This window comes from Nomascus leucogenys, chromosome 4 (assembly GCF_006542625.1).
Source record: "Nomascus leucogenys isolate Asia chromosome 4, Asia_NLE_v1, whole genome shotgun sequence".
Classification (NCBI taxonomy): Eukaryota; Metazoa; Chordata; class Mammalia; order Primates; family Hylobatidae; genus Nomascus; species Nomascus leucogenys.
Window position 1 is genome coordinate 87306355 of NC_044384.1, and position 27927 is coordinate 87334281.

Consider the following 27927-nt stretch of genomic DNA (forward strand, 5'->3'; position numbering starts at 1 on the left):
CTGTGTTGGACATTTCTTAACAGCAGGGCCACCAGGCAGAGCGGGACAGCCAGGAGGAAGGGCAACTTGGCAGAGCCTCAGGTACAGTATCCCGGGGAGGCTGGGGCTGTAGCGGGCCAGCAGTCGGGCCGGAGTCCAGCTCAGCAACTCCGGGTTACAGGCAGCCCAGGCGGGCCTAGCCACCAGCAGCTGCACTCAGGGGCCACCGTGTCCTGGCTGAGCTCATCTGCCTGCCTGCTGGGGGAGAAAGCGGAAGGAGGAGAGGCAGGTCTGGGGAGTGGCAGCGAGGTCCCGGGCACCCCCCTGGCCAGCAGGCACCCTTCTGTTGTCCGAGCTGGGTTGCCACCGCCTCCTCTTCCTGGGATTCCCGGACACCCTCCAAGGGAACCAAGGGAACAGCTCTGGGTCCAGCTGCCCCAGGAAGGACTGCGCGCCCCTTCCCCACAGGGGTCAAGTATCCCTTCCAGCAACAGCCGTTTCCTGGGCACCAGCGTGCATGCCCAGTGCTGATGCGGGGATGTGGCCATAAATGACTCTGGGAAAGAATCATTCTTAGCAATGGACTTTGTCAGGATCCAAGAAAGGAGTGGCCAGCCAGCCCCGCCCCGCCTGCAGGAGGCACTTCTCATCCCAGGAACTGTGCCCCATCAGGGAGCTGGGTTGGTCCAAGCCACAAACGAGGGGATACGCTGGTCCCTGGCTCCCCAAGGGAGGGGCTGCTGAGCTTTGGGAGACCTCATGAAAATCCAGCTTAAGGCCATCAAAAGACAAAATGACAACACATTTGGTTATAGATCAAATTGGCTTCTATTCATGCTTAGTGAATCTAGACAGCCTCCATTCTACAAAATGGAATGAGAGCTCCCACCAGGCAGTGGCGGAACAGGGGGTTGGTAAGACAGGAAGGAGGAAACAGAAAAATAGGAAACACCAAACCGCCTAATACCGGATCGCTGCAGACTGCTTTTTTTCTAAGGGGTAAGGCAGAGGGGACTCCTGATGATGCCGGCTCAGGTGGACTGTAATCTCCTGCTTCCCGGAGAAACTGGTCTGTTGTTTTGGGCTCTGTCTGCTTCCTTAAAGCTTCGGTTTGATGATGTGGCATTTGGCATGAGTGCCTCCATTTTGGTTTGGTCTGGTCTGTTGGGGCCTAGTACAAGAGCTCAGTTCAAAACCACAGCCTCTCATCATGTTTGTTTAATGAAGCTGAACTGCAGGAGATCAGAATCGGAGACCCTGCGGTATTGGGCCTGTGGGTCCCCTGAAGTTGGCCTAGTGATCCCCGCCTTCTGGCTGCCCTGATGGGCTCCCCCAGGCCCTCTACCCACCATGTTCAGTCCCTCTGTCACCACATCCCTATCCCCAGTTGGGTCTCTAGGGTGATGTCCTTGTCTCCCCAACACCCACCCTGGATCAAGGCCCCTTCAGGCCCCTGCCCCAGGGGTCTCCTCCCCCAGCCCTCCTCTGGTACAACCGTCCTCCATGGATACTGAGCACGTCCCAGGGTCCCAGTGCTTGAATTCCCCCAACAGTGGTATCGGTGCCACAGGCAGTGCCCAATTTTACAGATGGGAAAAGTGAATACAAAGAGGTCAAGCAACCTGCCCAAGGTCTCCTCACTCACACATGTGGTTGCTGCAGTTTAAACCCAGGTCATTGGGCCCCCAGGCCATGCCATGCTGGGAGGATGCTCTTAGAAGGCTCATGGTATAGATGAGGAAACTGAGGCAGGAAGAATGAGAGAACGGGCAGAGCCTCCGTTTCCTTGGAATCCAACCCACTTGATGGGCCAGGGTGTGAATGAGCAAGGGGGTCCCTGCCCAGGGACAGTCCCTCAGCAGGACGGTCCCTGCTGTGAGGTTGGGGGCAGTGGCTTGGCCAGCCATTCACTCCCTGTGATATGTCAGCCCCGTTCCTCCCTACTCTGTTCCCAGAGCCTGTGGGCACCCGCAGCGAGCACCCAGGCTGGCATAGTGCCCAGCACATGGGCACCTGAGTATTGTTTTTAGAGGCCCGTGGCCTTGAGGGGAAGTGGCTGGTCCTGCCCCGGCCCCCAGGCCAGAGGAAACAGCCAACTATCTTCATCACCAAATGATGTGGCAACTACCCCCCACCCCAGAAGCTGCAGGTCTGGGCCAGATGCGCCTCAACCTGTGATGGGGGGCCACGCCCCAGAGACCCTTGGGCCCATCAGCCCCTGGACCTCAGTGGCTCAGCCCCAGGAGGCAAGAGGCGGTCTCAGACCCCCAACCTAAGCAGTGTGGGGAGTGGCAGCAATGGTGAGGAGGGAGGCCAAGGAAATGGAATCCAAACAGCAAGAGACCTCCCCTCGCCAGGCACCCCTCCCACAGCCGGCCTACCGGAGTCCACCCGGCCCTGGGTCTGCCGTCCAGGCCCCAGCCCAGTGTCCCTTCCCCCAAGGACTTGGCTGCCCATCCCCAGGGGACTGTGAGGGAGGTGGGAGCTGAGGTGGGTAGCCTTCTGCTCTTCTGGATTTGGGTTTTCCAGTGTGAGGAGCTGGGTGGCATCAGGCAAGCTCTGGCCCTCTCTGAGCCTCGGCCTCCATCTCCTTCAGTGGGGTGAATAGTGGTCCCTCAGTGGGCGACCGTGGTGGTGAAATGAGCGAGGGCAGGCATGGGGATCACACTCCTTACGACCTCACACTGTGGGAGGGGTACCGCGGGGGTGGGCTTGGGGGCCCCCAGCCCAGTGCCTGATTAAGGAGTTCCCTATTCTGTGTGTCCACAATGGCTGCCCAGCACCCTCGGGAGGTCACAGGCCCAGGATCCCCCCGATCTCAGGCAGAAGGCGGCCTTGGCTTCTCCACTTGCCAGGGTCCTGCCCAGCTCCCCGTCCCCCACTGGACACTCCCTGGGGGCCTCGGTCCAGAGTGAGTGACCCATAGGAGCAATGCCAGGGCTGGTTGCCCTGTGGGAGAGATGTGTCCTGTGGCCCTGGTGAGTTGGTTTCAGTGTTGCTAGGAGAGTTGCTGGAATGTTCCATGCAGAACTCCATCCCCCACAGAGCTCCCGGCCCACGGTCCACAATTCACGTTAGGTGCCTTGCATTTTTGTGGTTTCTGCAGAGATTCTTACAAAAGGCGAGGGAGGTGCAGGCGTGGTTTGCCTTTGACCATTGGCAGAAGTCTGAAGGTGAGAGTAGAATGGAGAAGGACCCAGGAGAGTGCGGAGTTGGGGGATTTAAATATTTGCAGGCTACGTAGCCAAACACCCAGAGCTGACCTTTGTCGAGTACTTTCTGTGGGCACAACAGCAAATGTTTTATGCAGCGTGATGTCATTTAATCCTCACGATGACACCAGGTGCCATTAGCATCCCCATTTCACAGATGAGGAAACCAAGGCAGAGAAGGTGAGTGACTTGCCCAAGGTCCCACAACCAGTAAGAGGCAGAGCCCGGAGACAGGCCTCATGGCTCGAGAGGCTGTTTCTTGGCTCCTGGGTCTCAGTCCTGCTCCCGTGACGAGCCATCCACTATGGGGACCGTGGTGCCTGTCCTGGGTGCGGGCAGCTGCCCAGCTTCTCCCAATCAGAGCAGGAAGATGGTGGGTTCGGCCTGGCCCCCCCCAATCACTCCAGCTGAGGGCTGGCCTGGGGCTCCCGACCAGGCTCTCAGCAGCACACTGGTCCAGCAGGGCCATCCTGCAGACCGGAGCAGGTCCCGCCCTCAAGGTGGCCACTTCACAATCACCCACAGCCTTGCGCTCACCGATGCTGGCCCTGGGCTCAGAACCAACTGTGTGGTCTCATCATTAGCTGGCAGGTGCCATCACTACACCGGTAACATGAGAGGCTTCGAGCACTAGGTCTCAAATAAGTAGGCACAGAGGGGCCTGCCTCCCAGTCTAATGAGGGGGAAGTAAGGGGCATGTGGACAGGGTTGGGAGGTGGGTAGAGTGTAACCAGATGTTTATCACATGGCACAACTCAGAACGGTGGGGAGCAGAGTCAAGGGGCCACTGTGACAGTGGATGAGGGCATAATCTGGGTGGGCTGCCTGGAGGAAGCATCAGCCAAGCTGATATCTGGAGGAAAGGGACTCGGAGAGGGAAGGAGGAAAGGGTCCCCACAGGTCCTTGGCACCAGGCCGACGAACGAGTGCGTCAGAGTGCTCCTCCAATGAACTTCAAGTAAACAGGCAGGGCTCAGGGGAATGTCTAGGCCCCTACCCTGCCTGCCAGCTCTGGGTGGCACCAGCACGGAGGCAGGAACGCCCTCTCCCCTGCACTGATCCTCTCCCCCACAGCGGTTTCCACCTCCTAGCACCACAGCCCCGGCAGGGTGGGCAGCAGGGCCTCCAGGAGGCCCGAGGTGTTCTCTCCCTCTTCCTGCGGAAGCTGAGGCACAGGGAGAGGAGGCTACTGCCCACTGGCCTGGCCTCCCTGGGCAGTGCCCCCAGGCTGGGGACAGAGGAAGACGGAGAATTCTGTGTCTGGAGTGCTCCAAGGTGGTGGCCATGGTGGCAGGGGGTGGGACACCCCCTCTACTCATCAAGCTTCTGCTTACCCCATTCAGGCTGGCAGGGGTGAGGCCGCCCCGCCTCCAGGAGGGACATCAGGGCAGGGCAGAGGCCATGGCTTGGGGTTAATTTCTGTGCGGCAGGAAGAAGCGTGGTGCTCTGCCTGCCTGCTCACCCTCGGGGGCTGTGGTGGAGCAGCTGTCCCCAAGCCCACACCCAGTCCTGCAGCCGCCTCCAGGTCCATGGCAGAGGGGAGTGGTGCGAAGGTCTTCATGTGTGTCTGGGAGTGCTCACTGTTGGGTGAAAGGGGTTGCTGGCAACCTCAGTCCCTGTGGGGTCATCTGAGTGGGTCCCTGTGTGTGTATAAGGTAGAGGTGTCTGCTAGCCCCTATGGGTGCAGGCAGGTCAGGAGTGCCCGGACCCTGGGGCGGCTGGGTGGTGCCCGTGCAGGAGGGGCAGCCCTGGCCACCCAGTTCATGCCGCCCCATCTGGCAGGATGGACCCCTTTGAGGACACGCTGCGGCGACTGCGGGAGGCCTTCCACGCGGGGTGCACACGGCCAGCTGAGTTCCGGGCTGCGCAGCTCCGAGGCCTGGGCCGCTTCCTGCAAGAAAACAAGCAGCTTCTGCACGACGCACTGGCCCAGGACCTGCACAAGGTGGGCTGGGGTTGGGGGTGTGAGAGGGTGCACCAGGGCAGGGGGGCATGGAGGGCAGCTGGGACAGCAAGGGATGAAGACAGCTGCGCCCTCCATGAAGTGGGGCTAAAAGCAGCTCCTCCCCTAGGCCAGAGCCGCTCTTGCACATTCATCCAGTCACTCATTTCTGTATTCATGCAGCAACTATCTGCTGGGCACCTACTATGTGCCAGGTACTGTTCTAGGCTCTGGGGATATAGCAGAGAATAAAACAAAGTTCCCACACCTACGAAGCTGATCTTCTGTCAGAGACAATAAAACAGCAAATGAATAATTGCACAGCAAGGCCGGGCACAGTGGCTCACACCTGTAGTCCCAGCACTTTGGGAGGCCGAGGTGGGCGGATCACTTGAGGCCAGGAGTTCAAGACCAGCCTGGCCAACATGGCAAAACCCCGTCTCTACTAACAATATAAAAATTAGCTGGATGTGGTGGTGGGCACCTGTAATTCCAGCTACTCGGGAGGCTGAGGCAGGAGAATCGCTTGAACCTGGGAGGTGGAGGTTGCAGTGAGCCAAAGTCACACCACTGTACTCCAGCTTGGGCAACACAGTGAGACTCCATCTCAATAATAATATTAAAAATAATAATTACACAGCATGTTGGGTTGAAATATGTGCCCTGGAGACACACCCAGGGTGAAGGGGAGAGAGGGGGCCAGGATCAGGGTGCTGTTGTATATGTGGGGGTCAGGGAAGGTTTCTCTGAGAAGGCGGCAGAGACAGGAAGATGGAGGGGGAGGCTCCCCATGGACGCTGGGGAGACGGCAGTGGGCACAGCATGTGCAAAGGCCCTGAGGCAGGAGGTGCTGGGCGTTTTTGCTTGAGGAGCAGCAAGGAGGTCAGCATGGCTGTGGGGGGTGGGAGAGGAAGAGACAGCAAAGATGAGGTCTGGGGCATGGGCCACACTATGTAGGGCCTTGGAGGCTGTGAGGCCTTGGCCTTCTCTCTGGGTACAGCAGGCATCATGGCCTCTGTCTGGACCCTGAAGGCCTGGGGCCTCAGCCCCTCCCAATCCCAGGGGAAGCCAAGGCAGAACCCCAAGAAACACACTTCTACCAACCCCTCACCCATCAGGGCCCATGCACCTGCCTGCCCCTGCCTCAGGACACCTGCCCCTGCCTCAGGACACCACCTGCCCCTGCCTCAGGACACCACCTGCCCCTGCCTCAGGACATCTGTCCCAGGGGCTGCCCCTGGCTACTATTCTCTGGACAAAATGTCTCCTCCCTTTGCCTTGAAGGCCATAGTGTTCAGACCTTCCCCCAGCCCATTGGGTTCCCTGGGGACTGACTCCCCCACCACCGCTGAGCTTCTGCCACCGGCCGCCTGCCAGCCTTCATGAGACTTCACCTGACGTCTGTCTGGTCCCTTTTCTCCCTTCGGCTCAGATTCCACCTCCTGCCTTCCCATCCCAGCTGCAGGAGTGGGGCCCTACAAAGGGAGCAGCAGCCCAGAACATTCAACCTGGTCCCTCCCTCTGGCCCTGGTCAGCCCCCGTCCCCACCCTCAGCAGGCAGCATCTGCCCAGCATCACGTGCACCCTCTCAGTTAACACCTTGGTGAATCTGGTTGGGCAACCATACCCAGTGGCCCCCAGAAGAGGCTCAGAGAGAGTGTGTTCTTGCCCAAGGGCATGCAGCCAGGAAGAGCAGAGCCAGAGTTTGAACCTGGCTCAAAATAGCCCAGTCTCCCGAAGTCAGGTTCCAGGTGACCTAGGAGGCGTGGTGGGCAGGCCATGAGGCTCATGGGGCCAGAGCACAGGCTGTGGGAAAGTCCGTGTGGAAGGCACCTTCGCCCAGCCTCGGTGGCTGGGAGGTGCTGGTGGGCGTGACGTCTTCCTCCCTCTTGGGGCTGAGCGGTAGCCCTGGCCTTGCCCCTGGTTCGCTGAGTGACCTCAGGCAGGGCCTCCCCTTCTCTGGGCTTCACTGGTCCTCTGGCCCATCCAGCACCCCACTGGCCCGTCTCCCTCTGCCCTGACCGGGAGAGCCTGCACCCCATAACCTCAGGCGCTGCCTCAGGCAGGGAGACAGCCTGGCCCGTGTCCCTGACCTGTTCTCCAGCAGCCTGCAGCCTGCTGCCTGGCTGGTCTCTCCTCCCTTGGGGTGCAGAGGGCAGGGAGCACTGGCTAGCCGAGAGCAGGACAATGTCCCTATTGATTCGGGTCTCCTCACTCCTGCTTAGAAGCCTGACAGTGGCCCTGGCCCCTGGGCTGTGGGAACTGACCGCATTTACCTAGGGGTGGCTGTGCCTGTGTCTCCTGCAGACCAATCTCCACCCTGCTCTTTGGGAGGCCGAGGTGGGAGGATTGCTTGAGGCCAGGAGTTCAAGACCCACCTAGGCAACATAGCAAGACACTCTGCAAAAAATCAAAAAACAAACTTTTTTAAAGTAAAACAAAAAACAAAAAACCCTAAGTCAGATCCCATCCCTGCTCTTCTCAGGAGTCCTTCCTTGCCCAGCCGCCTGGCCCCCTCACCTTGCCCACTCTGCTTCTTGCTAAAAAGGAGCAGCACAAGCTCACAGCCACCTTGGGGCCTTTGCAGCTGCCAGGGCCTCTGCCCACAGTATGCCACCTCCCAGTACCCACGACTTGCTCGTTCCTTGCCTTCAGGTCACTGCTCCAATGTGACCGCCGCCTGGAGACCTGCACTGACCACTTTGTAAAAACAGCACACACACACACATGCTCATGTGGATGTATAGACGTGCACCCCTGTGCACGCCCACAGCCACACGCTCCAGCAGTCTCCACCCCCACCCTGCTCCGTGATTTCCCTAGCACAGCCGCGTCCTAATGGAGCCGTCAGGGTTCTCACCTTCATGTGGACCGACTGCCCCCTGCAAGGTCGGCTCCAGGGCAGGTCCCTCTGTTTGGCACAGAGACAGCACCTCACACAGGAAGCACGCACTGAACATGGAGTGAGTGAACGAATGAATGAAAATGAATGAATGAGTTGTGGAAGCAGGCCCTGCCTGGAGGAGGCTGTGCCCTCCTGCCCACTCTGGGAGTCCTGGCCCACCCTGACCCCACCCACTTCCTGCAGTCAGCCTTCGAGTCGGAGGTGTCTGAGGTTGCCATCAGCCAGGGCGAGGTCACCCTGGCCCTCAGGAACCTCCGGGCCTGGATGAAGGACGAGCGTGTGCCCAAGAACCTGGTGAGCTGGCTGGGCTGAGGCAGGCGGGGGGCTCAGGGGATATTTGCTCCCACAGGGTGGCCCCTCTGGGTGGGAGCTGGCTGCTGAGGGGCCGGGGTGCTGAGCACTTAATTTCTTCCCCGGCTCCCGGCCCAGGCCACGCAGCTGGACTCCGCCTTCATCCGGAAGGAGCCCTTTGGCCTAGTCCTCATCATTGCGCCCTGGAACTATCCCCTGAACCTGACGTTGGTGCCCCTCGTGGGTGCCCTCGCTGCAGGTGAGAGCTGGGCCTGCCCCTTCCGGCCACCCTTCCCCGCTCGAGGCCTCAGGGCCACCCATGGATCCCAGAAGGACATGGGAGAACTGGCCCAGGTGGCAAAGAGGACTGTCTGGTCCACCGTCCCCGGGCTGTGTGGCCCTGGGCCCGTCAGGTCACCTCTCTGAACCAGGTTCTGCGTCTGAAAGTGGGTGAGGCCGATGCCTGCCCTGCAGGTGTGTGGAGACCAGGAGTGGGCTATGCCTCCCCCAGCTCTCTCCCTGCGCTGCCCTGCAGGGAACTGTGTGGTGCTGAAGCCATCAGAGATTAGCAAGAACGTCGAGAAGGTCCTGGCCGAGGTGCTGCCCCGATACCTGGACCAGGTGAGCAGGGCTGCCGGGCAGGTAGAGCGGGAATAGGCAGGGCTCAGGGCTGAGCAGCCCCTGGCATGGAAGGCCGAGTCCCCACCTCAATCCTGCCTCTTCTGAGTTGTGTAAACTTGACCAAGTCACCGCCCCTCTCAGCCTCAGTTTCCCTCTGAGGAGCAGTGAGGGCAGCCTGTTGCCCAGGGGTCCCGTGTCTGCCTCCACTTGGCCCTGGCATCACCCCCTCCAGCGCCAGCCGGACTCCAAGCTGGGCCTGCCAATGCCAGGGAAACTTGGGGAGCTCCCTTCTCCCCATTTTGCCTCCACCCAACCCTCCTAGAGCCCTGGCTGGGTCAGGCCAGGCAGGGCGGAGTCAGGGCAGGGTCCAGGCAGGGCGGGCTGCTCCCTGGGCTCTCAGAGCTGGGGTCCCAGAAGGAGCCTCGCCCATCCCGCCTTGCAGAGCTGCTTTGCCGTGGTGCTGGGTGGGCCCCAGGAGACGGGGCAGCTGCTGGAACACAGGTTCGACTACATCTTCTTCACAGGTGAGGCCGGGACAAGGGTCGGGGCAGGCTGGGGTCGGGGAGGACAGCTGCTCAGGGGTCCTGTCCCTAACTCTGGGAGTCCACAAGGGACACTGAATTCTCCTCTCTCTCTCTCTCTGGACCAGGCTGGAAGCAGTCCTGGACCCCTAGGACCCCTTAGGAAGGGATGGAGTCCCATGTCCAGGGCCAGCCCACCATGCCAACCACAGCATCAGGAACCATAGCCTCTGCCCCCACTGCCCGTAGACCCTCATACATGACCCCACTGCCCCCAGGCTCTTAGACACCACCCTACTGGTGCCCACAGCCCTCTCTGCAGGCAGATGAGGGACTGGGCCTCAGCGTCCTGCCCAGGGTCACCCTGCTGGCCAGGATGGGGACAGGCTGGAATGTGCACACAAGCCCTTGGTGAAATCCACGCCAGAGGTCACTTTTTTTTTTTTGAGACAGAGTCTTGCTCTGTCACCCAGGCAGTGGCACAATCTTGGCTCACTGCAACCTCTGCGCCTCCTGGGTTCAAGTGATGCTCATGCCTCAGCTTCCCAAGTAGCTGGGATGACAGGCATGTAGCACCACGCCTGGCTAATTTTTTGTATTTTTAGTAAAGGCAGGGTCTCACTATGTTGCTCAGGCTGGTCTCGAACTCTTGGCCTCAACCAATCCTCCTGCCTTGGCCTTCTAAAGTGCGGGGATCACAGGCATGAGCCACCACACCCAGCTTCGAGTTTTTGAGCTAGTGAGGGGCAGAGGGAGTGGGAGGAAGACAGTGGTGCTGGCAGGCGAGTCTGTGCCTTACAGGTTGAGGCAGTCATGGGGAAAGGCCCGGCAGGATTGACCAGGCCACCTCCCAGCAAAGGCAAAAGGAGCCCCAGAAGGAACTACAGAGCCCAGGAAGCACTGTGCCAGGACGGGGCAGGGGTGAGAGTAGAGAAGGGACAGTGGCTCCTGCCGGCTTTAATCCTTGACCACAAGGGGGAGACATGCCAGGGCCATCCCCACAGACGCAGCAGCGTGGTCCCGAGTCAGGTCTGGAGAGGAGGCCTTGAGGCCCAGACAGGGCTACAGCAGAGAAGGCTGTGTGCATGGGGAGACTGCTGGGCCCCTGGAGGCCAGCACAGAGGAGAGGTGAGGCCGAGCCAGGCAGGACATGGGGACGCCTGCATCAGCCTGGGCCAGTCCACCTCAAGGGTCAGAAAAAAAGGGCTGGGCAGGTGGCAGAACTTCCAGGTTTAGGTTTAGAGAAGAGAGATCTGAATGCCACAGACAGAGCTGGACTCCAGCCTTGGGTGATAAGGGATCCCCGAAGTTTCCAAAGGAGATGGGAGGGGTTCCATGCAGCATTTTGCAAAGAGTCCCCTGCAGGGTAAGCCAGGGTCAGAAGCAGAGGTGGGAGGAGCCAAGGGGCTTGGCTCAGGACCCTGGGGGCCCATAGCAGCCATGTACCATTCCCTCCTGAGACTCTGTGCTTAGGAGCTGGTCCTGGTGAAAGATGAGGAGGGCCCTGGGCTGCAGGGTGGCAGTGAGGAACAAGGAAAGGCCAGGTGAGGGCTGGTGCCCGCTGACTCCACCACCTCTCCAGAGAGGAGCGGGCTCTGGGCTGGGCCATCCTGCCTGGTCCAGGTCACTGAACGGCCACTCTGGTTTCCTTCCACGCCCAGGGAGCCCTCGTGTGGGCAAGATTGTCATGACCGCTGCCGCCAAGCACCTGACACCTGTCACCCTGGAGCTGGGGGGCAAGAACCCTTGCTACGTGGACGACAACTGCGACCCCCAGACCGTGGCCAACCGCGTGGCCTGGTTCCGCTACTTCAACGCCGGCCAGACCTGCGTGGCCCCCGACTACGTCCTGTGCAGCCCCGAGATGCAGGAGAGGCTGCTGCCCGCCCTGCAGAGCACCATCACCCGTTTCTATGGCGACGACCCCCAGAGCTCCCCAAACCTGGGCCGCATCATCAACCAGAAACAGTTCCAGCGGCTGCGGGCGTTGCTGGGCTGCGGCCGCGTGGCCATTGGGGGCCAGAGCGACGAGAGCGATCGCTACATCGGTGAGTCCTGCGGCCCCTACCACAGCCCACCTGGGCCAAGACCCCTCCTCACTGGAGGGCCCACAGCTGGGCCACAAGTCTGGACTCGCACCTGAAACCTGGCCCCACTGCCAGAGCCCGGCCTTGAGCCACGGCTCCAGTGCCATGATTCCATCTCTGTGCTTCTGAGCCTGTGGCCCCATGAGGCCAAACTCTGGTCCCTCAGCCTTGGATTCGCTGAGCTCAGATCCCAGGGCTCCAGGGCCCAGGGTGCTAAGATGAACTCCCATCCCACCACCGGCTGTCCTGAAAGGCCGTAACCTCCGATTCTCCGAGCCCATGATCCTCAGGTTCTAAACTCCGACGGCCCCAACCTGAGCCCCCAGTCTCCTGGGCCGTACGGCTCAGCAGCGTGTCACAGGACACTGCAGCTCCAACATTCTAGGACGCTGTTGCCTCATGAACTCCAAGGCTCTAAGATCCCATCACCCCTGACTGTGAGACCAAGGTCGGGGGATTCTCTGAGCCCCACAGGCCCTGAGTAGGCTGGGGAAGCCCTAGGGTCCCTTCTGGGGGGCTGTGGGGAGACTTTCTTCCCTAAACACTCCAAAGCCTGAAGCCCTGGGAAGTCAGACCTTGGGATCCTGGCCTGGAGCCCTGGCCCGTGGCCCTGTCCCCACCTCTACCCCCACCCCTGGGGGAGGTCCTGACTGTGGCCCCGGGGCTGAGCCGTCTCTGGTGCCCACAGCCCCCACGGTGCTGGTGGATGTGCAGGAGATGGAGCCTGTGATGCAGGAGGAGATCTTCGGGCCCATCCTGCCCATCGTGAACGTGCAGAGTGTGGACGAGGCCATCGAGTTCATCAACCGGCGGGAGAAGCCCCTGGCCCTATACGCCTTCTCCAACAGCAGCCAGGTGGGGGTGAGGGCTGGACAGGGTCAGGAACCTGCAGTGGGCAGTGCAAGTGGTGGCAGCAGAGGGGCCTCCAAAATCCAGTGGCTTCAGGACTTTGGGATGGTGGTCCTCTTGGCTCCGTCTCTGCCCACTCTCCTGGAAGCAGCTGAGGCTCACCCACCCCAACCCTGTCCCCAGTCTGGACCCCACTCTCCTAGACCTTCAGTGGGTGGCTTCCCGGGGTCTTCTCTAGGGTCCAGTGTTTCCTCTAGGTCAGCCCCTGCCTTTGTTCTTCTTACACATCGGGGCCTGGTGGCCACATGACCCCTCAAGCCTGACTCTGAAGGTACAGGCAACATGTCGGGGATGACCCAAAGGTGTAGGTCCGAGAATGAGCCCTGATCCCCCACCCCTGCTCAAGCTGCAGAGGCAGCCTGGGAGGCCCAAGGGCGGAGTCCTCAGATTAAAAAACACCAAGAGGTACCAGCAGTCCCTACCCACCCTCCCCGGCCCTCAGCCAGTTCTTCGATTCCCTCCACTTGAACTTTTTTTTTTTTTTTGAGACGGAGTCTCACTCTGTCACCCAGGCTGGAGTGCGATAGTACAACCTCGGCTCACTGCAACCTGTGCCTCCCGGGTTCAAGTGATTGTCCTGCCTCAGCCTCCTGTGTAGCTGGGATTACAGGCGTGTGCCACTATGCCCGGCTAATTTTTTGTATTGTTAGTAGAGATGGGGTTTTGACACGTTGGTCAGGCTAGTCTTGAACTCTGACCTCAGGTGATCCACCTGCCTCGACCTCCCAAAGGGCTGGGATTACAGGCATGAGCCACCGTGCCCAGCCACTTGAGCTTTTTTTAAATAAACTTTGTATTGGGAAATACTTTTACATTTACAGAAAAGTTGCCAAAATGGTACAGAGAGTTCCCATGTACCCCACACCTAATTTCCCCCATTTAATGGTGCTTAGATGGGTCAAAACTAAAAAAGTGATGGGAGGGCTGGGTGCAGTGGCTCACACCTGTAATCTCAGCACTTTGGGAGGCCGAGGTGGGAGGACTGCTTGAGCCCAGGAGTTGGAGACCAGCCCTGGCAATATAGCAAAACCCCGTCTCTATGAAACATTTTTTTTTTAAGATTAGTTGTGCATAGTGGCGCACACCTGTAGTGTCAGCTGCTCAGGAGGCTGAGGTGGAAGGATTTCCTGACCCAAAAAAAAAAATATGTGACAGCAGTGCTTTACTATTAACTACACTCCAGACTTTATTTGGATTTTGCCAATTTTTCCACTGACATCCTCTTTCAGCCCCAGGATCCAAGCCAGGGTCCCACCTTGTATTAATAAACCTCTCAGCTTGAGGAGTGCTGGACAAGTCTCCCGTAGAACATTCCCAGCCTCAGGTGTATTTCTCATGATTAAAGAAGGGTTACCAGTTTTAGGAGAGAATCCCACAGAGGTGAGCCTGCCTCTCACACCACAACAGGGGCACCTGAGATGCACACATGGCTAGTGAACCTTCACTACTGGGTCAGGACGGTATCTGCCAAGGTCTCCCTGGGAAGCTACTATTGTTTGTTTCTTTATTATTTGGAAGCAAGTCTCTAAGGCTACCCCACCCTCACCAGGTGGGGGTAATTAAGCTCTCTGCTGCTCTATCATATTGTTAGTTATTATCTAGTTATTTTATACAGTCTTTTCTTATTCCATTTGTGGTTTGGTGGAATTCTGTTGTATTGCCATTTGATACCTTTCTCTTCCTCCTTTGTATGATTGTTTTATAGGGCCTGCGAGTTTTGTACTTTTGTGTGTATTATGGCAAATACCAACTTGTTTTTATGTTAAGATTCCTTTGAGCATTTCTTGCAGGACTGATCTAGCAGTGATAAATTCCCCCAGCCTTTGCTTGTCTGGGAAAGGCTTTATTTCTTCATCTACGAAGCAGTCTTAGCTGGATACAGTATTCTTGGCTAGCAGCAGTATCTACATCTATTTCCCGGAATTCTGTAAGAAAGATTCATCTCTTGAATTGTTTAGTTAGGTCACTACGGATCAGGTATATTTATTTGACTCCAGGGGCTATAATCCAAGGTCGTGTCGTTTGTCTGAGGCTCGGGCTCAGCAGCCCATATAAGATGTCCCAGCCTCTTGGGTTGTGACCATCTCCTTCCCCTCTGGTGCTACAAGCAGCTCCAGGCTCATCTTGTATCTCCCCTGCTCCAACTCCAGAAGCAGCCATTCCTCCAAGGAGCCCTGCTTCATCTGGATACTTTCACCTTTAGAAAACTCTACAGAGGTTTTTTGACAGTGGAGTCATCTGGCTTCAAACTTTTCTGACCACCCAGAACTGATCCCAGGACACACAGCCACACCTAAGACACAAGTCATGCACAAGGTGGCTTGCCTGTACTACATGGGACGCCCTCTGCTGCCTTCTGCTCCATCTCCTCCATCTGCTGCCACTGCGATTGTGGGTAATGCTGGTCTCATGCCATGAAGTGATGTCTGAATCCACTGGGGGGAGTCCACTTTCCCCACATCAGACAAGCCCTGACCCAGCTGTGATCAGAGGTTCACAGTGATTGCAACTAAATATACCAAAGTTTTTGTGCAGCAACAATTTAGTGTCTACCAATCTTTTTTTCCTTTCAGTCTTCAAATAAGCCTACAGATTGAGGAAGAAGGTCCTTTATTAAGTCAAGCAAGGGCCAAGCTTCTGTTTCTAAAGTGCAAATCTGACCACATCATTATGTTTTCATGTCCCTGTGCTCACACCACACAGCCCTTCAGCCTCCACTCTGTCTGTGGTGCCCTCTTTGCCTGAACAACTTCTGTCCCTCCCTGTCCCTCCACTCAGCAGGCACATGACACTCCTCCCCTGGGATGCCTCCCTACTGTCCAGCACTGCCCTGCTGCCACTACACCCTCCATGTCCCCAAGCAACACTAGGTTTCCTGACCCTACCCCCAGGCCTAAGAGTCTGTGCCCCCAGCATGGACCACACATGAGCAGACGTCCAGGAAACATGTCCCAAGTTGGAAGCTCCATGAGGAGCTGCTACACAACCCCCTGCCCCACTTGTACCATCACAGGCCCTTCAGCTGACATGGTGGCCTCAGACCCTTTCTGAGGCAAGATCAGTGTCACAGAGTCCAGCACGGAACAGGCTCTGGGTCCTGAGGATCCTGATGGGGCTCAAGGCGGCCTCACGCACATCCTGTTCTCTCCCAGGTGGTCAAGCGGGTGCTGACCCAGACCAGCAGCGGGGGCTTCTGTGGGAACGACGGCTTCATGCACATGACCCTGGCCAGCCTGCCTTTTGGAGGAGTGGGTAGGTGCCTGCTACCCTGCCCTTCTGTTACCATTTGGTCAAACTGCAATAGTGTTACCTGCATACATTCCTGCCAAAGCACCCCAGCCCCACCTCACTGTAGAGGGACAGGCAAGGAGGCCTCACCCCAGAACCCGCATCCTGCTCCCCACCCCAGAGGGTCTGAGTCCAACCTGGGCAACACAGCGAGACCCCATCTCAAAAAAAAAGTCTGCAGTGGAGCCTTCTAGACCATCTCTGCACAGACACACAATTTAGTGAACTTTTAAAAATACCACACAACTATGATCACACTGCCCACTGAGATGCTATTTGCTCTTCTCCCCAACGGCATGACCTGGCATCTGCCCCTCAGCAGCAATGCCGCCGGCGTCCTTTACTCCAGGGCAGCTGCTCCTCTAACCCCATCCCCCCTCCAGCTCTCGGTACCACACCTCCCCACCCTGAGAGGCCTGGATGAGTGCCAATCCTCCACCCCCCAGAGCAGCCCCGATGCCACTGCAGAGTCCTGGCCTCTGAGTTAGGAAGCCTCAGAGATGGTCCCAGCAATGCACTGAAGGCCCTGTGGTGCAGGTGACACCTCCCCTCTCTGAGCCCACTTCCTCCTCATTGAACAGTAGGCCCCAGGCAGGTGACAGGCAGCCCTGCCACCTGTCCACACTCAGCACCAGAGTGAACGATGGCAGGGCCAGGCAAGCTGCCTCAGGTGGGTCCACGCCCTTCCTAGAGGGCAGCCAGGGCCACAACAGTGCCTGTGCTGCTGTCCTGGCTCAGCTCGAGTTTGGGTGGCTGCCCCCGACCCCACCTAGCTGCCTCCCCAGCCCCAGCCCCAGCCCCAGCCTCCTCAACCCACCTCCCTGCCCTGGAGGAGAGTCAGGGCTGTCTGTGGGCACATCTGACCCTGCTGCTCCCTCAAGAAAGCCTCCCCCGGCTCCCAGGGCCCCGAGCCGACCCTTCTTGGTGGCCGTGGCCCCACCCCGGCTCCCCCGCCTGCTGCTCCCACAGCCTGAGCTCTGCCCAGGTCCCTAACACACCGCATGGCACCCACCTCTAAGGCTCCCCAAGCCTGGGTCCCTCTTGCCCCCACCCACCCTCTTCCTCTCATTAACTGCATATCCCTGGAGCTCACTCACTGCAGGAAGCCCCCCAACCAACCCCACTCCACCCAGGCTGTGCCCTGGATGCCCTGGCCTGGGGCTTCGTCTGCCTCCCAACCTAGACACTGAGGAGAGTTCATTGCACACAGCACCTACTGGGTCCAGGGGTTTCAACATCCCCTCAATCCTCACCACAACCCTAGGAGGGAGGTACCCTTGTCACCCCACGGCAGAGGAGACTGGGGCACAGTCCAAAGTGACACGGATTGTTTTCAGCAGGGCCAGGGTTTAACCCCTGGAAGTCTGACTCTGGAATCCATGCCCTTGACCACCATCTGCCTATCTTGCCCTGGCATCTGGTGTCCCCAAGGCTTACTGAGCTGGTGTCAAGCTCAGGGCTAAGCCCTTTACCCACAGTGCCTCACGATCAGCCCACTGGACAGATGGGGAAACTGAGGCTGAGGGGTGAAGTAGCCCACCTAGGCCCCACTGTCTGTGACTGGGAGACCCCCAGGGCCTGACCACCTGTGTTCTCTGCCACTGTACAGGTGCCAGCGGGATGGGCCGGTACCACGGCAAGTTCTCCTTTGACACCTTCTCCCACCATCGCGCCTGCCTCCTGCGCAGCCCGGGGATGGAGAAGCTCAATGCCCTCCGCTACCCGCCGCAATCGCCACGCCGCCTGAGGGTGCTGCTGGTGGCCATGGAGACCCGAGGCTGCAGCTGCACACTGCTCTGAGCCCTTCCCCAGGCCCAGGCCAGAGACCACCATGACCGCTGTTGCCTGCGGCTGGTGGAGACGGGGCCTGGGCTCCAGGGCCCGAGGAGGAAAAGGATTGCCAAGGCTCCAGGGCACCCCTCAAAGCAGCACCTGCCTCCTCCCTCCTGGATCTTCCCTCTCCCTGCCTCAGCCTCCTCCCTCAGCTGCTCCCAACCACGAGAGCTGAGGTGGGAGGCATGGAAAACAGTGCAGTGACCCACCCCCTGCCCCTGCACCAACCACCCATGTTCAGGAGAAAAGGACAGACATGGCGCCTCTGAGTCACCCCTCTCCTGTGGGGCAGGCATCCGAAGGGCCCTGGCATCTGACTCAGACCACACCATGGAATCACTGCATCCAAGGCCATCCCTGCCCTCTCTGAGTCTCAGTTTCTCCATTTGTTCAGTGGAGAGAATTAACCATTGATACCCCCTGGCTGGGTGCGGTGGCTCACACCTGTAATCCCAGCACTTTGGGAGGCCGAGGCGGGCAGATCACCTGAAATCAGGAGTTCAAGATCAGCCTGGCCAACATGACGAAACCCCGTCTCTACTAAAAATACAAAAATTAGCCCAGCGTGGTGGCGCATGCCTGTAATCCCAGCTACTCAGGAGGCTAAGGCAAGAGAATCGCTTGAACCCAGGAGGTGGAGGTTGCCGTGAGCTGAGATCACATCACTGAACTCCAGCCTGGGTGACAGAATGAGGCTCTGCCTTTAAACAAAAACAAAAACAAAAACAAACAAAAATAAACCTCCTGGGACTGTTGCAAGGATGAGATGAGGGATTGAGGGATTGAGGGATTGAGGGATTGGGGGATTGCTGAGCTGGAGCTCCAGGTGTCCTATCTTTTCTCGGTGGGTGGCACGGAGCGAGGCCACCTCCCTCTTCTCTCCAGCCAGGTGGGGCTGTAGTTATGCGATAGGGTCTCCCTTCCCTCCAGACCATGCCAGAGGAGCTTGGAACTCTTTATCCTCACGGTGCCCACTACGAGTCATACTCTTCCCCATCCTGCTCATCCTCCTGGGCCCCATCCACTCAGCCAAAGCAGAATACAGGGTTTCCTGTCTGACAACCCTTCTCACCTCCCAAGTCCCACTTTTGAACAAGTTGATGATTCTGAAACCGGTCCAATTTCCTAACAAGCCAGATGCTTGAGAAACCTACATTTGGACAATGACAGGCAGCTCCTGCAGCCTGCGGGCCACCTCCTCTTCCTTGGCTCCTGCTTTCTTTTCAGACTATATCAACCTACAACTTTAGTCGGGGAGGGGGAAAGGGGTGGACCTGAGTTTCGTCTTCTGTCTCTCTGGCTGATGTCACCTGAATAAAGCCTTCTTCCCTGGCAATACTTACATCTCGGTGATTTGCTTTCTGTGCATCTAGCAACAGGACTCTGGACCAAGCCCCTGGCATTGGGTAACAATTCTATAATGCTGCAGGACTTCCCCAATCCACGCAGGAATCTCCGCAGGCATGCATGCAGGAATCGCCTGGTGAAGGGCCAGGGTCAGGTGTGGGCCACCATCCCAAGACCTCTCTTCTCTCCAGGGCCAGCCCCTCTCCTCTGAGCACCTGCTGACCAGCCCAAAGCCCTCTCCACTCCTCAGCTTCAACTCCCCCAGGGTGTCCCTGTGGCCCACAGGTCCTTTGGAGGCTCGGGCATCTGCATGCAAATCCCAAACCACTGTCCCCTTTGCACACACTGAGCCTGCCCTTGTCCTCGTCCTGGTCTACCATGCGTGCCCTCCCTCTGCACGGGCATGGGACATGCCCTCTGTCTCCTTCCCTTCCTGGCCTGCCCAACTCCTACCTACCCTCAGCGCAGATCCTCCCAACACACACAAGCAGGCAGCCTCGGGGCCTCCGCGGGTCCCTCTACCACAGCATTCCCGGGGAGAGGCCCGGCGTGGTGGTTCATGCCTGTAATCCCAGCACTTTGGCAGGCCGAGGCAGGAGGATCGCCTGAGTCCAGGAGTTCCAGACTAGCCTGGGCAACATGGCGAGACCCCGTCTCTACAAAAAATACAAAAATTAGCCGAGCCTGGTGGTGGCAGGCGACTGTGGTTCCAGCTGCTCGGGAGGCTGAGAAGGGAGGACCACCCAAGCCTGGGAGGTCGAGGCTGCAGTGAGCCGAGATCGCACCACTGCATTCCAGCCTGAGCCACAGAGCCAGACTGTCTCAAAAAAAAAAAAAAAAAAAAAAAAAAAAAAAAAAAAAAAAAAAAAAAATTCGCTGGTAAGAAACATAGGCTGGTTGAGTACGGGAGTCATACGGATCAGGTGGATCAGGCGGCTGCACACCGCAGCTCTACGGCCCGGGAACGTTACTAAATACTCCCATGCCTCAGTTTCCCGCCTTAACGTGATAACACGTTACTGTAGTTTCTCCACGCAGGGCTGCTGTGAGGATTAAAGGACGCCGCGTGAGTAGAGTATCTCGTCGTCATTACCGTCATCACACGCCCCCCCACCCAGACCCGGCGGGCCCACCCTCTGCACCCAAGGCGACCGCAAACGCTTTCTAAACCACGCCCCGGATGTCCCGCCTCCAACGGCTCGGAAGTCTTCACTTATTGGCCTCCCCAAACCAACATGGCGGCCCCCTACAAACTTCAAGCGCCGCTCTCTCCTAGCCAATCAAAAGAAAGATATTTCTGAATCCCACCTCTTTCAGCAGCCTTGCTGACCAATCAGACCACACCATGGAGCATCAATACGGAAAAGGGGGAGCCCGCTGGCCCAATGGCAGCGTCCTAGAGTGTAGGCTCCGCCTCCCGATTGACTGGCCTGCTTGGCAAGGCAAGTAGCGGCGGCGCTTCAAGGTGGGTGTTCACGTTTTGGCCGCAAAACCCGGGCTTGGGCAGCGTGGCGTCGGGGTCGAGTGTGGTGTCCCCGTTGGCGCCGCCAACTCTGCGCCTGGGCTTCCCCTCGGCTCACTCAGGACCCGCGGCCTCCGTGTCCTTCAGGTGCAGCGGGGAGCCGGCTCTCAGGGCGCATGCGCCGTCCGCTCTGCGCCACCGGCCTAGATAGGGTCGGAGATCACTGGGATGGTGGGGAAGGTGCTGGGTTGGGTCCCTGGAACTGCAGTCAGTGATCCAAAGGAGTGGGCCTGTTATGGGGTCACAGGTCGTGGGATGAGCACTTAATGAGCTCCGGCTAAGTGCCGGGCTCTGGGCTCTGGGGTGCCCTTGGCATGTACGGGCTCCCCTAATTCCCAAGACCACCCGCCCCCAACCCGCTTCATAGGTGAGAAGACGGAGGTCAGGTCACGTCATCTGCCCAAGGTCACGCGGCAGGCTGGGGGACAGTTCCAGGGGGGCCTTGAAGCTGGGGAAGGGAATGAGGTACCGAGGACTGTTAGGCCTTGAAGGGTTTCCAGCAGGGCAGGGCTGGGTTCCGATCCTCGGCCCACCTCCTTATGGTGTGACTTCCGACGAGTCACTTTTTTTCTTTTTCTTTTTCTTTTTTTTTTGAGACAAGGTCTCACTCTGTCGCCCAGGTTGGAGGGCAGTGGAGCAGTCTGGGCTCACTGCAACTTCTGCCTCCCGGGTTCAAGCGGTTCTCCTACCTCAACCTCCTGAGTAGCTGGGATTATAAGCGCCCGCCACCACACCTGGCTAATTTTTGTATTTTTTGGTAGGGACGGGGTTCCACCATGTTGGCCAGGCTGGTCTCGAACTCCTGACCTCAGGTGATCCACCCTCCTCAGTCTCCCAAAGTGCTGGGATTACAGGCGTGAGCCACCACACCCAGCCCTAGCGAGTCACTCAACAAACTGAGCCCCAGCGCCTTATTTGTGCCTCCCTCGTGGAGTCCTTGTAAGAATAGGATGGCAGCGCTTGCCATCCCCTGGGCATGGTTCCTGGGGGAGGAGAGCTAACAAAGTTCCCTCTCAGTGCATGCTGGCTGGGGCTGGTAATGTTGTTTTTGGTCAGATTTGGGGAGGATAAAGGGAAAAGCAGAAAGATGGGAAACAGGATCTCTGGGAGGGAGAAAGGAAGGAGGGATTTAAAAGGTTTCTTAGGTGAGGCAGAACTTGGGGTCCACAGAAACTGAATTGTAGCTCAGCCAAGCTGAATCAGATGGAAAGCTGGGAGGCGCTGGGAACAGGAAAGCCATCAGTGCCTCTGACAGCAGTGGGGTGTGAGTAGAGGGCAAAGTGACACACGGGTCTCCAGTGGAGACTTGGGATCCTTGCGGTGCCAGTCTCAGAAGAGGATGGTTCTTGGGCACACCCCACCCTCCATCCCTGTTTATGCCCCCAGATGCGCTGCCTGACCACGCCTCTGCTGCGGCGGGCCCTGACCCAGGCTGCACATGCAGGTAGGACCAAGGAAGCCTTTGCTGGGTGTAGGGGAGCCCAGTCTCCTGGCATGAGGTCACGCCCCTCTTTTTGCAGGACCTCCTGGTGGCCGGAGCCTCCACAGCAGTGCAGTGGCAGCCACCTACAGTGAGTACCTGGGTGGCCTCTAGCCTCAGGTGTTCCTGACTGGTCCGGCTGGAGTAGGGGAAGAGACCTGGGTTGCAGTCCTGGCTTTGTCAGGGGCGTTCTTCTCTGAGCCTGTTTCCACTCTTAAAATGATTATGATGATGGATACTGACTGATTCACAGGGGCAGGGTCCACCATTGCCAAGGTTAGCACGTGTGATCTCAGAGCTCCCTGGGTGTGATGGGGAGGGGGTTGCCAGGTGCGAGCCATGGGTACTTGTGCCTCTTGCCAGTCCCTGGTGAAGGTAAAGGCTCAAGACCCCCACCTACCCCCCTTGATTCCTCTTTCAAGCGCTGTTGGGCAGGGGAGTGCGTCTGGGCTCCAATGGCCGCCCAAGCACAGGGAGAGGTAGGCAAGGACAGGCTCGGGCCAGAGGCGGCCTCCAGGGTCCTTGCTGAGGCTGGGGAGAGGTGTGGTGAGGGTACAGCCCCTTTGTAGCCCAGCAGTTGCACCTGGAAGTGAGGGCCAGGCTCCAGGGAGACAGTGTGCGAGGCCTCTTGCCATGGCCTCCCTGCCCGCCTCTCTGCAGAGTATGTGAACCTGCAGGAGCCCGAGATGGACATGAAGTCAGTGACTGACCGGGCAGCCCGGACCCTGCTGTGGACTGAGCTCTTCCGAGGTGCGTCCTGGGCAGGAGGGGACAGGGCAGGTGCTGGGTGGGGACAGATGCATGGGGGAGGAGGGTGCCCCTGCCCACCACACCCGTGCTGCCCACAGGCCTGGGCATGACCCTGAGCTACCTGTTCCGGGAACCGGCCACCATCAACTACCCATTCGAGAAGGGCCCGCTGAGCCCTCGCTTCCGTGGGGAGCATGCGCTGCGCCGGTACCCATCCGGGGAGGAGCGTTGCATTGCCTGCAAGCTCTGCGAGGCCATCTGCCCCGCCCAGGTGAGCCCCTGCCCCAACCGGCCACCATGCCAGCCCCTGCCACTGGGAGAGGGAGGCCAGGCAGCCCTAGGCCCAAACCGTAGTCCCTGCTTGATGTGTGTCCCCAGGGAAGTCCCTTTCCCTCTCTGAGCCACTTCCCTCGTGAATGGAAATGATGAGGCCTTGTTACCAGAGCACAGAGTGAATGGGAATGATGAGGCCTTGTTACCAGAGCACAGAGTCAGTGAGTTGGCAGAGTGAAGCTTCCAGCCCTGGGCAGGCGCCTGACACACAGAGGTTCCCCCTTGGGGTCTGGCCGGGGTGTGATCCCTGGGCCTCTGAGCCATGTGGTGGCACCTGAGGCCATCCACGCCTCCCTGGATGTAGCCACCGTTTCCGGGGTCTTGCTTGTGTGCCTGTTGCAGCTTCCCTTCCCCAGTGGCTGCTCCCCTGAGGCCCGGCTTTCCGTTCTCTTAGTGGGTCTCATGCTTACCAGCGGGGGCCAGGCCTGTCAGCACAGGAACAATATGACTCGGTCAGAGCTCTGGTCAAACCCCTGTGTGTGCCTGGCAGGAGCCCTGGCAGCCGCCGTCGCTACTTTCTGTGTGCACAGCAACCCCTCCCAGTGTTCTGCGACTCGGGTGGCTCCTGTCCAAATCCTAGTTTGTCCTCTGGAGCACTCCCAGGTCCTCCAGGCCATGAGCAGCGGCCCTGATGTCTCTACTCCAGCCACGGACTGAGAGTGCATAGGAGTGTACCCAAACAGCAGTCACGATGGTCACAGCCTTGGCTTCCAGATAGTGAGTGCTGTCCACAGACAGACCCAGTGCTGTGCCACGTGTGTGACTCACAGCCTCTCCTGTAATCTCCACAACCACTTGAGGAGGTAGAGGTTATTGTCCCCATCTTTATAAGCACTAAAGGATGAGCCTGCCAGCCACAGGTCCCACTGTGAGTTGTGGACACTACATTTCTGGGATGGGGGCATGTGAGAGTCCTTGCCAAGCACATTTGAAGGTTTTCCCAGCCAGCCCCTCCCCCAGCAGGCTACCCAGGAACTGAGAGTTAGGACGTGCCCTTGAGTTTGGGCTGTGCCCCCACTTGCTGTGTAGCTTTGGGGAGCCCCTCAACCTCTCGGAACCTTGTTTTTCTTATCCATCAAATGGAGAGAAGTAGATTTAAGGCACAGGATTGCAACCAACAGTGTAGGCATTCTCGGCGATGTTGCAGGTTCAGTTCCAGACCATCAGGGTAAACTGAGTCACACAGATGTTTTGGTTTTCCAGTGCATTTAAAAGTTAGATTTAGACCAGGCACAGTGGCTCATGCCTGTAATTCCAGCACTTTGAGAAGCCGAGGTGGGTGGATCACTTGAGGTCAAGAGTTCGAGACCAGCCTGGCCAACATAGTGAAACCCTGTCTCTACTAAAAATAACAAAACTTAGCCAGGCGTGTTGGCAGGTGTCTGTAATCTCAGCTACTTGCTAGGCTGAGGCACGATAATCACTTGAACCAGGAGGCAGGGGTTGCAGTGAGCCAGGATCGCAAAAAAAAAAAAAAAAAAATTAGGGCCGGGTGCAGTGGCTCACGCCTGTAATCCCAGCACTTTGGGAGGCCAAGGCGGGCAGATCACAAAGTCGGGAATTCAAGACCAGCCTGGCCAACATGGTGAAGCCCCGTCTCTAGTAAAAATACAAAAATTAGCCGGGCGTGATGTTGCACCCCTGTACCCAGCTACTAAAGAGGCTGAGGCAGGAGAATTGCTTGAACCTGGGAGGCGGAGGTTGCAGTGAACTATGATTGCACCACCATACTCCATCCTGGGCCACAGAGTGAGACTTCGTCTCAAAAAAAAAAAAAAAAAAAAAAAGGATTTACACTGTAGGCTGCAAAGTGTCTAAAACACAACGTATATACCTTAATTAAAAATACTTTAGGGGCCAGGCACAGTGGCTCACACCTGTAGTCCGAGCGCTTTGGGAGGTTGAGGTGAGTGGATTACTTGAGCCCAGGAGTTTGAGACCAGCCTGGGCAACATGGCAAAACCCCGACTCTACAACAACAACAAAAAATACAAAAAATTAGCCCCTGTAGTCCCAGTTTCTTGGGAGGTTGAGATGGGAGGATCGCTTGAGCCTGGGAGGTTGAGGCTGCAGTGAGCTATGAGCTGCACCACTGTACTCCAGCCTGGGTGACAGGGTGAGACTCTGTCTCAAAAAACAGCAACAACAACAAAAACTTTATTCCTAAAAAGTGCTAACCCAGAGATAAGAAGCAAGCACATGGTTGGTAAAATGACGTCAGTGAGCTTGCTTTCTGCAGGGCTGCCCCAAACCTTCAATTTGTAAAACTCAAAATATCTGGAAAGCTTGGTGAGGCGAGGCGGGACTGTAACCCAGCACTCACTGCAGGGTGAGACCCTTAGGGCAGCGGGTGCTACACTGAACAAAGCAGTGAACAGCCCCCTCGTGAGAGGGGGTTCTTGGCAGATGACGCCAGCAGCTGACAAACAGGCAAGGCAGGCCGGGCGCGGTGGCTCACGCTTGTAATCCCAGCACTTTGGGAGTCCAAGGTAAGCGGATCACGAGGTCAAGAGATGGAGACCGTCCTGGTCTACATGGTGGAACCCCATCTCTACTAAAAAGACAAAAATTAGCTGGGCGTGGTGATGCACACCTGTAGTCCCAGCTACTCAGGAGGCTGAGGCAGGAGAATCACTTGAACTGGGAAGGCCGATGTTGCAGTGAGCCGAGATTGTGCTGCTGCACTCCAGCCTGGTGACAGAGCGAGACTCTATCTCAAAAAAAAAAAAAAAAACCCAGCAAGGCAGGGACGCCAGCAGGGCACGTGCTGAGGAGACAGGCGCGAGCACCAGAGGTGCAGGGCGGCTTCTTAGACGGAGTCCAGGAGGCCTCTGAGGGGAGAGGGCTCCTGGAAAACACCAGGGGTGGGGATGAGCAGTGACGGGGGCCCTGGGGGCTGGGATGTGACAGGGCAGTGTGGCAGTGTCTGGTGGCCCCTCCCGCAGGCCATCACCATCGAGGCTGAGCCAAGAGCTGATGGCAGCCGCCGGACCACCCGCTATGACATCGACATGACCAAGTGCATCTACTGCGGCTTCTGCCAGGAGGCCTGCCCCGTGGATGCCATCGTCGAGGCACGTGAGGCCCCCGGGTGGGAGGGGGGCTGAGGCTCCTCAGCAGGGCCTAACCGCCATCCCTGCACCTCAACCTGCAGGGCCCCAACTTTGAGTTCTCCACGGAGACCCATGAGGAGCTGCTGTACAACAAGGAGAAGCTGCTCAACAATGGGGACAAGTGGGAGGCCGAGATCGCTGCCAACATCCAGGCTGACTACCTGTATCGGTGATGCCCCACCGGCCCGCAGCCCCTGCTGCCCAATAAAACCGCTCCGACCCCATGGCCTCTTGTCTTGACTGTGGTGGTCCAGGGTGGGGCCGTCCCCGGCCTGCCTGAGGCCTGTGGTGCCTCCAACTGGACTAGGTCGCCACCTAGTCTTTATGCGCTCTGGAGTCCTGCTGCCCCAGCCCTGCCTTCCTGTGGACTCCAGGGCCCCACCAGGCCCTCATGGCCGGGCTGCAGGATGCAGCATCCCTGTCACCGGCGTCTTCCCCAAGGCCCAGCGATGCCAGAGGTCACCACAGACCTGCCGTTCCCACTCTCCCAGGTGTCCTGGCTGGGGCCTGGGCCTCCTCTCTCCCAAGAGCCATCCACTTCTAAGACCCTTAGGACTTGGAGCCTCCCAAGACCTCAGGCTGAAGAACAGCAAGTGGCAGAAACTCAGGCCGGGGCGTCCTTGCCGGGGGTAGGAGGAAGCCTGCTTGGGGTGACAGTCACACGAGGGTGACACAGGCCCTGCTGGCCCTGCCTCCAGCCACATCCTCTTTTCTCCCCATGTTCCCCGCGCCAGGCTGCTGGCCCGGCCACTGCTCACCACTTCCTGCTTGGCAGGCCCAGCGACGTGGGGTTTCCCTAGGGCCACACACAAGCCCCTTGCCCATATAATGGCCAAAAGCAGCCCCCTTGAACTTGTGCTAAGTACTGTGGAAGGATTTCACTTCATTTGCAGTGAGGAAACCAGCTCCAAGAGGTGAAGGGGCTTGCTCAGGGCCATGCAGTGCACATCCCATAATAAAACTCAGTTCAGAGACCTTGACCCCCCCGTGCCCCGTCATTTCCAAAAGTGCTTTTTACAAAGTAGTGCTTTGTAAAAAGCTACTTCGAAAGAACAAGTTTCCTGGCCCAGTGAGTGTGGGAAATGCTCCAGCTGCTGTCTGCCTGCTGGCAGGTACTGCATGGTAGACATTCAAGGCTCTGAGAAGGCCTGCAGCAAAAAAACCAGCCTCTCCCAGCCCATTCCCAGGGAGCTTTTCTCAGGTCTTAACACCTGGGCCGCCTTCCTAGGCCAGGCATTGCCATCTAATGCCAAAGTGGCCGGGCTCCTGCTTGGGCCCCACAGCCTGCAGCACTGGGGTGAGAAGTAACTGCAGGAGGCGAGGGGAAGCCTGGAGCCCGGGAAGTGTCCACAGGTCTGGCCCACAGCTCCTCTTGGCCACTGATGAAAACAGGCGCTCTTTCCAAAAACAAGGCAGCCGTAGGACTCCCGAATCACCGCAGGTTTGGCTTTTCCCAGACGTAACCGCCGTTAGAGCGTGGCATGGAGCCTGTAGCTGCGCACGAAATACTTCTATTCCAAGCGGGTCAGTCTTTCCAGCTCACCGCTGGGTTCTTTCCCTTAACGTGGTCTCCCAGGCACTTCTCTGCTGAGACCCCACTCGGGCTGTCTGGTTTTATCAGGCCCCGCCCCTGTCAGAACAGGCCTATGGCGCCCAACCACAAGTTCCCCAATTTTCTGAGGAACCACAGCTGAGCTTGGCTGTGACTCAGTTTCCAGGCCCGGCTCTGGGGCTCCATTTGTCCACCCCTGCCACAGCCCCTCAGGCCTATGTTCGCTGTGTGGCGCTTAGGGA

At 58.2% G+C, this 27927-nt stretch overlaps 2 protein-coding genes across 5 annotated transcripts; both read left to right on the top strand.

The window, feature by feature from the left end:
* LOC100582987 (aldehyde dehydrogenase family 3 member B1) lies at window positions 1-18924 on the top strand. 2 transcript variants are annotated; one of them, XM_030811357.1, is made up of 10 exons: window positions 1-81; window positions 4974-5136; window positions 8222-8332; window positions 8468-8588; window positions 8865-8950; window positions 9393-9474; window positions 11133-11519; window positions 12247-12413; window positions 15620-15719; window positions 17365-18924. In XM_030811357.1, exons 2-10 carry the CDS (start codon window positions 4975-4977, stop codon window positions 17553-17555), a joined length of 1407 nt encoding a protein of 468 aa, XP_030667217.1. In that variant the 5' UTR covers window positions 1-81; window position 4974; the 3' UTR covers window positions 17556-18924. The 2 variants fall into 2 exon arrangements, with proteins under 2 accessions (XP_030667217.1, XP_030667218.1); XM_030811358.1 differs by lacking the exons at window positions 1-81; window positions 4974-5136; window positions 8222-8332; ... (1 more) ...; window positions 8865-8950; window positions 9393-9474 and adding an exon at window positions 10529-10599.
* Window positions 18925-20284: 1360 nt separating this feature from the next.
* NDUFS8 (NADH:ubiquinone oxidoreductase core subunit S8) lies at window positions 20285-26357 on the top strand. 3 transcript variants are annotated; one of them, XM_030811361.1, is made up of 7 exons: window positions 20285-20400; window positions 21844-21901; window positions 21978-22028; window positions 22598-22687; window positions 22786-22958; window positions 25966-26094; window positions 26175-26357. In XM_030811361.1, exons 2-7 carry the CDS (start codon window positions 21844-21846, stop codon window positions 26304-26306), a joined length of 633 nt encoding a protein of 210 aa, XP_030667221.1. In that variant the 5' UTR covers window positions 20285-20400; the 3' UTR covers window positions 26307-26357. The 3 variants fall into 3 exon arrangements, with proteins under 3 accessions (XP_030667221.1, XP_030667220.1, XP_030667222.1); XM_030811360.1 differs by lacking the exon at window positions 20285-20400 and adding an exon at window positions 20415-20628; XM_030811362.1 differs by lacking the exon at window positions 20285-20400 and adding an exon at window positions 20617-20824.
* Window positions 26358-27927: the final 1570 nt, after the last annotated feature.

What these genes read in the sequence shown, in the direction of transcription:
- LOC100582987 (XM_030811357.1), top strand. Translation starts at nt 4,975, where the DNA reads ATGGACCCCTTTGAGGACACGCTGCGGCGACTGCGGGAGGCCTTCCAC. An exon ending in TGGCCCAGGACCTGCACAAG is followed by an intron (nt 5,137 to 8,221) that starts GTGGGCTGGGGT and finishes CACTTCCTGCAG; the next exon opens with TCAGCCTTCGAGTCGGAGGT. An exon ending in CCTTCTCCAACAGCAGCCAG is followed by an intron (nt 12,414 to 15,619) that starts GTGGGGGTGAGG and finishes GTTCTCTCCCAG; the next exon opens with GTGGTCAAGCGGGTGCTGAC.
- NDUFS8 (XM_030811360.1), top strand. An exon ending in GACCCAGGCTGCACATGCAG is followed by an intron (nt 21,902 to 21,977) that starts GTAGGACCAAGG and finishes CTCTTTTTGCAG; the next exon opens with GACCTCCTGGTGGCCGGAGC. An exon ending in TGCAGTGGCAGCCACCTACA is followed by an intron (nt 22,029 to 22,597) that starts GTGAGTACCTGG and finishes GCCTCTCTGCAG; the next exon opens with AGTATGTGAACCTGCAGGAG.